At 35.4% G+C, this 12599-nt stretch overlaps 4 protein-coding genes across 4 annotated transcripts; 2 read left to right on the top strand and 2 right to left on the bottom strand.

The window, feature by feature from the left end:
• Nucleotides 1-838: 838 nt before the first annotated feature.
• Nucleotides 839-3133, bottom strand: ASPACDRAFT_1909107 (uncharacterized protein). Its single transcript, XM_020198876.1, has 3 exons — nt 2541-3133; nt 2035-2485; nt 839-1984 (listed from the first exon to the last, which is right to left on the bottom strand). Exons 1-3 carry the CDS (start codon nt 2678-2680, stop codon nt 1331-1333), a joined length of 1245 nt encoding a protein of 414 aa, XP_020050931.1. The 5' UTR covers nt 2681-3133; the 3' UTR covers nt 839-1330.
• Nucleotides 3134-3140: 7 nt separating this feature from the next.
• cyp3 (putative peptidyl-prolyl cis-trans isomerase) lies at nt 3141-4373 on the top strand. Its single transcript, XM_020197111.1, has 4 exons — nt 3141-3609; nt 3733-3878; nt 3932-4069; nt 4123-4373. Exons 1-4 carry the CDS (start codon nt 3540-3542, stop codon nt 4312-4314), a joined length of 546 nt encoding a protein of 181 aa, XP_020050930.1. The 5' UTR covers nt 3141-3539; the 3' UTR covers nt 4315-4373.
• On the bottom strand, nt 4366-7422 carry ASPACDRAFT_128261 (alanine--tRNA ligase). Its single transcript, XM_020197110.1, has 4 exons — nt 7372-7422; nt 7270-7305; nt 4801-7209; nt 4366-4704 (listed from the first exon to the last, which is right to left on the bottom strand). Exons 3-4 carry the CDS (start codon nt 7195-7197, stop codon nt 4531-4533), a joined length of 2571 nt encoding a protein of 856 aa, XP_020050929.1. The 5' UTR covers nt 7198-7209; nt 7270-7305; nt 7372-7422; the 3' UTR covers nt 4366-4530.
• A 481-nt stretch (nt 7423-7903) lies between these two features.
• On the top strand, nt 7904-8785 carry ASPACDRAFT_1877595 (uncharacterized protein). The gene is made up of 2 exons (XM_020198109.1): nt 7904-8142; nt 8237-8785. Exons 1-2 carry the CDS (start codon nt 8031-8033, stop codon nt 8698-8700), a joined length of 576 nt encoding a protein of 191 aa, XP_020050928.1. The 5' UTR covers nt 7904-8030; the 3' UTR covers nt 8701-8785.
• The last annotated feature ends 3814 nt before the right edge of the window (nt 8786-12599 follow it).

The raw sequence follows: 12599 nt of genomic DNA, 5'->3' as shown, positions 1-12599 counted from the left end.
TCAATTATTTTATTACTAAGATTTTTTAATTAGTTTACTATATTAAAATTAAAAATAATAGTATAATTAAATAAAAAAAATATTTATTTAAAAAAAAATAAATTATAAAATAACTAATATTTTTTTAATTTAATAATAATTTTTAAAATGATAATACTATTTCTGCTGATAGATTATACTTATATAATTTATAATTTTAAAATTTTTATAATAATTATTATAAAATTTAAATTATAAAACTATTTTTTATTAAAAAAGTTTAAATTACAGAATATCTCTAATTTTAATATTTATTTTAAATTTATTTAAAAAAAGTTTTCTATTATTAAGTTAATATTAATTTAATATTATTATATTAAATTTTTTATTATAATTTAATAATTTATTTTTATAACTGTTGATAATCTTATAGTCGACTAATAATATTTTTAATTATAATAAAAATAATAATTAATTAATAGTAAAAAAAATTTCTAATTTTAAACTATTATTTAAATATAAAGATTACAGTAATATACTCTATTTTATAAATAATTAAAAAAATTTAAATTATAAAAAAAAAGAAGTCAGTTAGATATAGAATAATAGCAGTTTTATTTATTTTAAAACTAATTCTTACTATTTCAAAAATCTAATAAGATTCTAAAAGTCAAATATTAAAGAAGATCTGAATTATTAATATTATAACTGTTATACAGAGAATGTATAGATAGATTATTAACACTCCACCATAGTTATAGGGGTTATCTATGACAATCTATTAGATAAAAAAATAATTACTGCTAGAAGACCAAAATATTAGATGATAGATAATATCCAGACACAACACCATTACCACACTTAAGCACCATATTCTATATTATAGTACAATACTAGTATTAATATGAAATGATTAGTAAAATGACAAAGCACTACCATACCACTTTTGCCATATAATAGGATGAACTTAGGATAGTGCCACGGAGCACCCTTCCACCCCTCGGTGATTGATAATAATGGGAACACCTTCGTCTGAGTTTGTCCCACATAGCACCAACCCCGAGACATACATCTGGGCTTCCCTCAGTGATTGTCATGCTTTCAAATACACGATGCACTACTCATCAATGAGATAGATCCACAGAATCTTAGGGTGTGTGCACTGTTCCTCAGCCTGAGTAAGCGACAGCTTTGTTCGTTCAGGTGCCATGGAGTGAGAGATTATATAAGTATCCGTGCTGAACTGGCTATAGAATTTATGAGATACTGGAGCCGAAATTTTGGACATGCGAAACCGACAAATTTCAGACTGACTTATTCAAGCCATGAATAAATGAAAGGCAGCCACGGCTCAAACAGCGGGTCCAGCCTCAAGCTGACCGAGGGTGCGATTAGAACCCGGTGACCCAGTAACCACGGTATGGCGCTCAGGGCCATTCCCACCGCGGCTCTGCCTAGGAGTCCGTGGGCGAAAAGGACCGGAAGAGAATAGGCCAAGTATGCTGCTGCCTCGACCAGGCCGTAGCGCTATTTCAGCTGTGTTATCTATATCGTGGCCGTCGTCAACGCCAGGTCTTCGCCATTGTCCGAGTCGGGAGAAGGCGGTCCTGAATGTCGGTAGCACTTGCTGTGCGCGCGGTGACACTGTAGGAGGCCCAGCGCTACTGATTTGGCCTCCACCTAAGAATACTGTTTGAGGATAAGCTGGCACGATGAGACGACGGCCGGTGCGTTCTTGATCGATGGCAGATTCACGGGTTTCCGCACGTGGCTTTGGAACATAGTAATCCGCCTTGCAAAGTGGACAACAAGCTCTTCTACCTGTTAGCCAAGGGTCGACACATGACGCATGAAAGGCGTGGCCACAGGTGAGTCCACGTATGTCATCATCGTCCTCAATAGAATCAAGACATATGGCGCAGATGTCACCAGGATTCGCCAGAAGTTCGGCGGGAACAGCCGTACGTATTTGATTTCCGATGTCGTCATCGTCTTCGTCCGTAGGCTGGGAGGACGGTCAGCTAAGAGCAATATTTTCCGAGGTTTGGTACTTTCCTTGACATGGGTTTGAATTCCGACAAATCCAGAGCTCCCCTTTTCCGCTTTATCTGGGGGCACTTCGTTACGTGGGAGTTGTTCTTTGGTCCGAGACACAGCAGATTCAAGTTGTAGATTATCTTTCAGCTGTGGTGTCGGCGCGGCAAGCGCGTCAAAAGATGTGGTAAAGCGGCCATGGCCATCATCTAGGTTATGATCACCGACAACGGAGGCTGCAATACCACCGGCAGTAGAGAGGCCTTCGTCAGCGCGGGAAGAACGCCAAGCTTTGTATTTGACGAGTGGGAAACGCTCGTTAACCTCGTCCATACTCATCAACTTCTTTTCGCGCCGTCGCCGATGTGTCCGAGGCATGGCTAGTAAATCTATGGGTTCCCCTGATTCTTCACCGCGAATTTGTCGGTTCCGCTGGTTATATCGGAAACAATACTTGACTCCAACGATAATCCTATAAAATCGATTAATCCCGCACAAGTGTCTCAGCAAGAGCGACAGGAGCACACCATAGATTTGTAAAAACAACACCGAAACCAAGTGCAACAAAAAATAGCAATGGTGAGCTTGTGGGGCTGGTATTGTTACTAGCCCCATTATGATCAGTGTTGGTTGCACTGGGAGATGAAGTAGTTGTTGTCGAAGACATCTTGTCCAAGGAAATGTAATAAAGTTAAAGGTATGAGAGGTATTGCCTCTCGCAAACAAAGAAGGCAAACCACGAGGAGTGAATTCAGAAGACAGTCCGTATAATCATGGGAGGGGAGAAGATTCCTTGTATAGTGTTAATCGAGTCAAGGCCACGCCTCCAGACTGATATTATTGTCTCAAAGGACAAAACCCACGGTGGCAATACAGCTCATCTAGGCGGAGACCACAGGGGAGGAGGGACGATGGAAGAGAAGAGCCACAGTTCATCACTGATTCAATTCAAGTTAAGAATCTGAAAACCCTGTGCAGGCATGAAGGAGACATGGATCGTGTACGCCGTACATTTACCACTGGGATAAGATCCTAAGGGAGGGTTCCTCCACACCAGGCTTGCAAATGGCTGAGGTTGCAACAACAAGTCACGAGACAAGTAGTACTATGATATTGGAACGGTGCCGCAATGACTAACTTCCAGCGGCCTGTACTGTACCCATTTATGTAGTCAGCAGATTTTAGCCTTCTATTCACCTCGCTACACCCACAGTCGCTAAACAGCCCATTACAATAACACGAGACAGTAGAAGGAAATTGGGGCGATTTCGGAAAAATGCTCAGTTATGCCGGTTAGGTAAATTGTACTACTCATATAAATCGGAAAGTGTAAAGTGGGGAACGATGCAAATATCCCAAAGCTAAGGCCAGAATGTACTTGTTGGTATTCCGTAGTTCTGCATCTTGAATTCCAATGTCTTGTGCGTGTTAGCGACAAAGTGGAGTGAACTCAATACAAACATAATTCCGCCCAGCTTGGTTACTTCCATATAACAAATACGGGGGAAAGAGAATCAAAGTCAAGCATGGAAGAGGACACTAGCTTCCCCCATAAAGATGCCAACCCAGTGGTTTTCTTCGATGTGGCCCTAGGAGGTAAGTCGGACAGGAGTGTTTAATCTTGAATAGCCAAATCACACCTATGAACTTGGGCAGGCTCACCACAGAAGTACCATTTATGTTTTAGGTCAATGTCAGGTCACTAAACAGAGAATCTAGGGGAGCCTCTAGGTCGTATCAAGATGGAGCTTTTTGCGAACGTCACTCCGCGCACGGCAGAAAACTTTCGTCAGTTCTGTACTGGAGAGAATAAAAACGCCCAGGGGCGATCCCAAGGATTCAAGAATTGCAAATTTCATCGCGTGGTTTGTCCAAATTCGAGTTTCACCTCTTCTGTTCCAGAGCTGACTTGATTAAGATCAAAGATTTCATGATCCAGGGGGGCGATTTCATCAATGGCGATGGGACAGGTTCCTGTACCATATACGGAACATCGAGGTTTGCGGACGAGAATTTTGCACTTAAGCATAAACATGCAGGCATGCTAAGCATGGCGGTATGTTTCCAAACCTTTTTCTGGAATAGCGAGTTTGACTACTAACAATATAGAACTCCGGCCCTAACACAAACGGGTGCCAATTCTTCATAACCACTACAGCCACCCCGTTTCTCGATGGTAAGCATGTTGTTTTCGGCCAGGTGGTGGACGGGATGGAGATCGTGCATATGATCGAAAATACACGCACAACCAGAGACAAGCCCAACCAGGATGTTGTCATTATGCAATGCGGCGAGATGTGATGAATTGTAGTTCATGCTGGAAAGCCATTACAAAGTTTAAGAAACATCCGTACGGACCATTTTACAAAATTTAAGTATTCATGAATAACACTGGGAGTAACATTCAAGAACTATGCCTGTCAAAGACATGCACCCCTCGTGGGAGGAAAGGAATGTGAACAAAAGCACAAGTAAATCTGGGAACTTTTCATAGCCAAACATGAAATTGTAAACAATCTAGAGTTTGAACTTAGAGAGATAGTCGCATGCCAGATTGATGGCATCATCAACCTTATCAGGGTTCACGCCGTTGCCAACAGAAGTGGGACCCTTGCCTCCAGCCTTGCCTCCGACTGCACTAGACACAACGGTGGCCCACTCCGTGGCAGAAGCGCCTTGGTCACTTGTTGCCTAGTGATAATAAACATTCAAGTTAGCCACACAAGAAGGAACATGTCAAGAAAGGGAAGCGAACGGCAGAAGTTGGGTTCAGGGAGGAGCGTCTACCTTAGAGACATGACAACCATGTGCTACACGGCCTTGCTCTGGGCTTGCAGCCAAGACATAGACAGTCTTGTCGGACAATTTTGCCTTGACATAGTTGATCGCTTCGCTGACAGCTTTAGCGTTGGCGGAAATAGGAAGCTGAGCCACAAGCCAAGACTTGTCGCTGTTTGCTGGGTCCTGGAAATAGCTAGTAACACTTTCAACAGCGGTTTTGGACTCAAGCTTCTGCTGCGCCTTTTGGTCATCGAGAATCTGTTTATTGATGCGAGCGAAGCGTTCTCGGAAGCCGGACTTCTGGAGAGCTGAGATTGACAACTGATTCAGCTCCGCCTGGATCTGCTTTGCATCTTTTTCTTTATCCGAGCCAAGGGGCATGGCCTCAAGGCGATCGAGACGCTTCCTAAAGTCATCTGCAAGGCGCTGTACGGTGTGCGCATCTTCCCCAGTGACAGCAATGATGCGGCGAATTCCTTTAGCGATACCTCCTTCTTCGAGAATGATGAGATCCTTGATATCACCGGTTTTCTGCACGTGGGTTCCACCGCAGAATTCAATACTCACTTCATCCCATCTAGGATCTTTGACATTTTCTAAGATCTCACCAATCTCCACTCCAACGGAGACAACACGGACAGGATCGGGATACGTTTCCCCAAATACGGCCCGGACTCCTGAGATTTGGCGAGCAGTGGCGAGAGGAACTTCCTGCGAGTAGACCGCACAATTTTGACGAATATACTCAGTTGATATCTCCTCGATTCTCGCCAGATCTTTGTCCGATATAGGAGATTTGTAAGAAAAGTCGAACCTAAGCTTTTCGGCGGCAACAAGGGAGCCCTTTTGCTCGATACCATCACCCAAGACTGACTTTAGCGCGAAATTGAGGATATGTGTGCCTGTATGATTATTGCGAATCGGCCACCGACGGAGTTCGTCGTACTCGCAAATAACCGTGTCTCCAACAGCTAGTGACCCATATTTCATGAAACCTGTGTGAAGGACATAGCCAGCGTAAAGCTGAACATCACCAACCTCAATCTCGGCTTTGCCATCAATGATAATTCTGCCGGTATCATTCTCCTGCCCACCCTGCTCCGCGTAAAAGTTGGTGCGGTCGAGAATAATTCCAAGTTGTTCACCGTCGGATATGTCTGCGGTGGACGAGTGGAATGCTTTACCTTGATAGATGGCCTTCACTTGGGCGTTGATGTTGCCCTTGCCAAACTTGGCCGTATCGTCGGTCTTGGTAACATCACTCATCAGTTCCAGCTTGCCCAAGTCATGAACGTCCAACTTGACTGTATCGGCTGCCGCTTTTTTCTGACCCTTGCTCGCTTCCTTCGCTTTGAGGCGCGCCTCCTCAAATTCGCTATCATCGATCTGCAATCCACGTTCCTCTGCCATGATACGGGTTAAGTCGACTGGGAAACCGAAGGTATCATACAGTCTCCAGACGTCGGCACCATGAAGTTTCTCATCCCCTTTGACCTTGGCTTGCTGAGCATAATGTTCAAACTGGCGCTCACCACGATCGAGTGTCTTTGCGAAGGACATCTCCTCCTCGTCAAGGATTTCCATAACGTCAAACTGCTTTTTCTTCAGCTCTGGGAACATGTCGCCGAGTTGTCCCACAACAGTAGGGACAAGCTTCGAGAAAAAGCTTCCAATCTCCACCTGGAAGTACTTGCGAGCGTAGCGTGCCCCTCTACGCAACACTCGGCGAATAACATACCCACGGCCCTCGTTGTTGGGCATCACGCCATCTGAGATAGCAAACATCAGGGTACGGACGTGATCTGCGATGACACGGTACGCAGTATCTATGCCATCGGCGTCGTCGGCGCCAAATTTCCCGCTATATTCGCGGGCTCCGGTGACATCCTTGATAACCTGGAATAGAGGGGAAAAAACGTCCGTGTCATAATTAGACAGCTTATCTTGCAGTACCGATACGAGTCTCTCAAATCCCATCCCAGTGTCGACATGCTTGTTGGGAAGTGGCCGTAGAGACCGGTCTGACTCGCGATTATACTGTATGAAGACGTTGTTCCATATCTCAAGAACGTTGGGGTCGTCTTGATTGACAAGGTGGGCAGCATTACGCCCCCCAATCCGGTCATAATGGATCTCACTGCAGGGTCCACAAGGGCCTTGATCACCCATTTCCCAGAAGTTGTCCTTCATGTTTCCAGGAAGAATGTGATCTTCTGGGACGCCCACGGATTTCCAAAGCTCCTTCGCCTCGAAATCGGGCTCCAGACCTCCTTCCTTATTGCCTTCAAAGTATGTAACGTAGAGACGCTGAGGATCCAGTCCATATACTTTGGTCAACAACTCCCAGGAATAGCAGATTGCCTCTTTCTTGAAGTAATCGCCGAAACTCCAGTTACCGAGCATTTCAAAGAAGGTCTAAATATCAGTTGGTAATTAGCATCGAAGTATTTCATCGTTCTAATTCGGGGCCCTTACATGGTGATAACTGTCCTTGCCAACATCATCAAGGTCCTAGATTTAGTGCAGTTAGCAAGTCTATTTCGATAACAGAGTGGAGTTGTATCAGATTGCAATCACATTGTGTTTTCCTCCGGCGCGAATGCACTATATAGTAGAATCATTAGCACGGCAAGGCAGCAGGGTCAGGAAAGCATTCGCCACCTTCTGAGAGTTGACTGCACTTCTAAGGTTGGCAAAGTCGGATTGAGGATCAACTGTGCCCAAGAAGATAGACTTGAACTGGTTCATTCCAGCATTGGTAAATAGCAGTGTTGGGTCGGCGTGAGGTACAACAGGCGACGAGGGAACTATGTGTGCCCGGGAGGTATGAGCTAAGTCGAAATGTTTTCACCAGATGAAGTCATATTGCTCACCAAATGTATGGCCATTTCCCTTGAAATATTGAAGAAATGTATCTCGAACTTTTTTGGACGTCCATTCCACCGTTGGCGGGTCGCTTGAAGCCATGCTGAATGATCTTATGTTGAGCTTTCCTGGTGGTTTGTTCCAAGGCGGGGGAGTGTGAAGGTGGTAGAATATTCTGGGTCTTGACCTAAAGCACGATAAAAGATGAGTCAAAGCCAGTTCCCCGTCCCATGAGAACCTGCGGATATTCATCAAGAAATTCGCTCGGTTAATACATCCTTCATCATCCAGCAACAAATAATGGGCTCGTTTGTCTCTTGACTTTCCGTGTCTAACGTCTAATATAAAGCAAGTCAAGTACCCTGTAGCTGATGGCGTTGCAACCTGGTTGTGTGGGCAATTATCGCGGGAAAAAGCGCCCCGCAGAAACTGATCCTGACAATGACCAGCCTTTGACAAAAAAGTTCAGTCATCTACAATTAAGTAAGTACATGACGCCTACCCTTAATGCGGTGAACAACTTCAATTCTGGAAAATATTCTAGAAGATCTTGTCACTGATGAAAAAATGTTTTTAGCTCCTCTGACATTTCAAGATGACACCTTGGGCCGGCCAAAGCTCGCCACGTCTCATCAGGGCGATCGGATGATGCTTGATGATACCAACCATACAATTTATATACATGACTTGGATATGGAGCTACAGGATCTTGAAACTTTGGACAATGAAGTAACAATTTTGTCGGGTGTGGTTGATACACTGTCTACAGTTCCAAGAATGCTGGTGGCGGACGACCAGGCTCACTGTACAGAGCTGGTACTTTACAGTGAGCCCGTACCGCTTACAGCTCCAAAAGAAAATGATAATGTCCGCAAGGCCCTTGTTGCTACTAGGGAGCGCGCCCGGCAGATACATCATATGAAGCACGGTTCCTCACATCCTCATCAATCAATTGTCCCGAATCTTGTTGCAGGCAGGTGTGATGGTATTACATATCCGATGTGCTTCAATGAGAGAATGGAAATTGATACAAATAATTAATACCAATACAGGGTATTATATGATATACTGGTACCAAGCTAAATATGTATATATCTATTCCGGGGGACTATTGCTAGAGCTACAATAAAGAAGATCTTAAGATTATTTAAAGAATACTTCCACTTAGTCTTGGTTTTATTTTCAACTCTTTTCACTGTCTTATTCTGCTACTGCGGTATCTGCTGCAGCTATTTACTATTGCTGAAGTTCTATACTATAGACTGAGGCCTGCGATTTACTTCAGATTTAGCACTATAAATTGTATAGAAGAGGCCAAAGAAATTCTTTCTTTATTCATGTCCAAAGAATAATTTACTTAAGATTTGAAGTTGTTTTAGATTTATTATTATTATTTTATTTTGCTGCTGTTGAAGCCTCTGTACGTAGAGCAGGTATATTTCTGTCTGTATTGTTCGCCTTCGGGCTTTTTCTTCTTTCCTTCCTCTCTATCTATTTTAGCTAGTTGTTTAGAACAATTAATTATTATATGAAGAAATATTAACTCTTCTATTACAATAATAGTATACTCAGAATCATAATTCTAAACCGTTGATTTTTTCGCTTTTGGACCTTTAGTGGAGTCTGATAGTTTAGAAATTACTCTTATCACTAAGCAGCATTTTTTTTATATTCATTATATACTATATTAATAAAGACACTTTGGTTATTCTTGTAGAGAGTTATTATTTTAAAAAATATTTAAACTCTTTAAGATTTCTTCTTTTATTTTAATATAAACAAAGTATTAAAGTTCGCTGCAGTCTATATAAAAAGAGTCTATAACTTATATTATAAATTTTTTAAAATCTAAGTCTGATAATTATATATATTTATATTTATATAAAAGCTATAGTATTTTTATTATTTATAATATTAGTATCAAACTTAAATTATTACAGTAATATACTGGTCTATTCTGTATTATTATTTTTATTAATTAATAGATTTATAGATTTAATTTTTTTAATTTATAACATATATATCCTATTATTTTAATTACTTATTTTAAGTCTGTATTTTTTAGTAAGAATCTGTTTATTATTCCGAATCTTATTTTTTAAATACTACAGTTAAATTTTTTTTTCGAACAGTCAGACTATTAGAAAGTTACTATTATTTTTAATAAATATATTATTTTTTATAATCGATACTGTATTCTAGTTATCTAATATTTAGTATCCTAAAAAATATAATCTTTAATTTAATAAATAAATATAAAAAGAGATCATTGCTATTGATAACTTGATTTATAATTATAAATATTATTTCAATATATTTAGATACTTATATCGAACTTTAAGTATTTATATTTAATCAAATATCTTATCTTTTATCTTTTTATTATCTATTCTTTTTATTATTTACTTTTTTATTTTTCTTATTTATAATTATTGTAGCTACCTGGCTACATGTGAAGACGTGGAGATCTTAAGATCTTAATATTCACTAATTAAGTTGATTCCTTAAGTTAATATGATTTTGGCTATATGTATACGTATATATGAGTAGAGAAAGAAAGAAATAAGAATAAATAAAAAATAAATTATTAAAAAAAATAAATAAAATATAAATTATTAATAAGTAGCTTTTTTTTAAAACAACGCCGATTTTGATAAGCGTATAATAAAAGACTGAAAGACAGAAAAATACGCAAAAAAAAACAAAATAATAAAAATAAAAAATAAAGAAATACTTAATACTTAACTAAGTAATATTCTTTATTTTTATTATTACTGTTATTTTTCCCGATATCAGTAATATAGTTAATTAAATTATTATTTCTATTTATAATATTTTTAAATATAAGTTTAAATTTTTCTAAAAAACTGTATTATATTATAATATACGTCCGTAACTGCCTGTGATATAATATTTTTATATTATAAAGATTAACTACTATTTTAAAGTTATTTTTATAATATAGCCTTTTTTATAACATGTATTTTTTAATATTTCATTTTTAGTATTTTTAGCTTATATAAGATGAATAATTTCTATATTATTAATATTAGAATCGATATTAAAATATATTCTATTATTATTTTTAGTTTTTTGTGAGTTTTATATTAATATTTTAAATCATATTTTAATAGAATTATTTTTAGATTAGAATATATTAAACGGTTCTAATTCGCGATAGTTAGATTAAAATAAATAATATGTTTTAAATAATTTATTTTTTTATTATTTTTTAAGCTTTTTATTAGCCTGTATTTATTATATAGTATTATGATTATTTTTTAATTAAAGAAGCTGTTTAAATTTAGATTAATCTAAAAACTATATTTAATACTGTAAGTATAACTAGTATAAAAATAAAAGCTGTTAAAAAATATATTTATAAGATATCTGGGGTCACATGACCTCGGATCTCACCACCTCTTAGAGGAAGAGCCACATAGCTGTAGCTATTTTTTTATATATATATATATTTATTCTTACAGATTATAAGCTTTTATAGCTATATTTTTTATTAAATTTAATTTTTTTATTGTTTATTATTAAAAATTTTTATATATACCGATATTTATAATATTAACAGCTTTTTATATTTTTATTTAATAAATTATATTAATAGTAAAATAAAAAAAGCCTCCGAAATATTCTAATTAGTTTAATAATTAAATTAAATATTTATTAATTTATCAAATTTATTAATTATATACTTTTACTACGCGAGCGGTGTGGCTATATATTATATTATAATATTAATTAAATTTTTTAATATTAATATTTTTAAAATTATATTAAAATAAAAAATTAGTCAAACTAACTAATATAGTATTATAATTTATATAATTATTCTAAATTTAAAAATCTAAATATATAAAAGCTTATTTATAAAATTATTAATAAGAATATTATACTATAAATTTATATAAATATATAATATAATATTAATAAAATTAGATAATATAACTATATACTCTGTATTATATATAATATTAAAATTAAAAAATAAAATTAATTAAATTATTTAATTTTAATTATTTTTAAAATAATATATAAGGCCAGCTCTGCAGTATACTTTTAAAATTATAAAATAATAATTAATATATGTTTTTTTATAAAAATATATAAAATATTAAATTTTACTGTTACTATTTATTTATATAATAAATAAATATTTATATATTATAATAGTACTATTAATTAAAATATATTTTTTATAAAATTTATAAATATTTTTAATAAATTATATAATATTAAGTCTATTAATAATTAAATTAAACTTTTATAATTTTTTATAATTATATAAAATATCTCTGTTTTTACAGCTGTTTATTATTAATTATCATATAATATTAACAGATAAAAATTTTTTTATGGTTTATATTTAATTTATATAGTTTGAATATACTTAGAAAAAATTAGTTTTTTATAATTATTAATTTATATTATAATTAATAAAATTTTTTAATAATAATATTTTTAATTATAATAGTAATTACAGCAGCTGAAATCAGAATAAAAATTATAATTAGAAATATAATAATAATTATAACTATAATAAAAATTAATTAAATTTAAATATTTAATATAAATAAAAATAATTTAATATTATAAATAAGAATTTAATATTCTATATTTTTTATTAATATAATAAAAAATTATTTCTTTAATAAATATTTATTAAATCTAATTAATAAAAAAAATTTAAATATATATATTAATATAATATTTTTATCTGTAAAGACTATATTATTATTTAAATTTTTAATTATTAATATTATTAATATTAATTTTAATTTTTTTAATATTTTTATTATATTAGTTTACTTTAATATAATAATTATAATTTAAAAAAATATATATTTAAATTATAAATATAATTAAATATTTAATTTCGGAACTGTAGAAAATATAATATATTTTAAATATTATTTTAATATTTTTAT

The sequence above is a fragment of the Aspergillus aculeatus genome (genome assembly GCF_001890905.1).
Source record: "Aspergillus aculeatus ATCC 16872 unplaced genomic scaffold ASPACscaffold_44, whole genome shotgun sequence".
NCBI classification, from domain to species: domain Eukaryota; kingdom Fungi; phylum Ascomycota; class Eurotiomycetes; order Eurotiales; family Aspergillaceae; genus Aspergillus; species Aspergillus aculeatus.
This window is presented reverse-complemented; position numbering and strand designations above follow the sequence as displayed.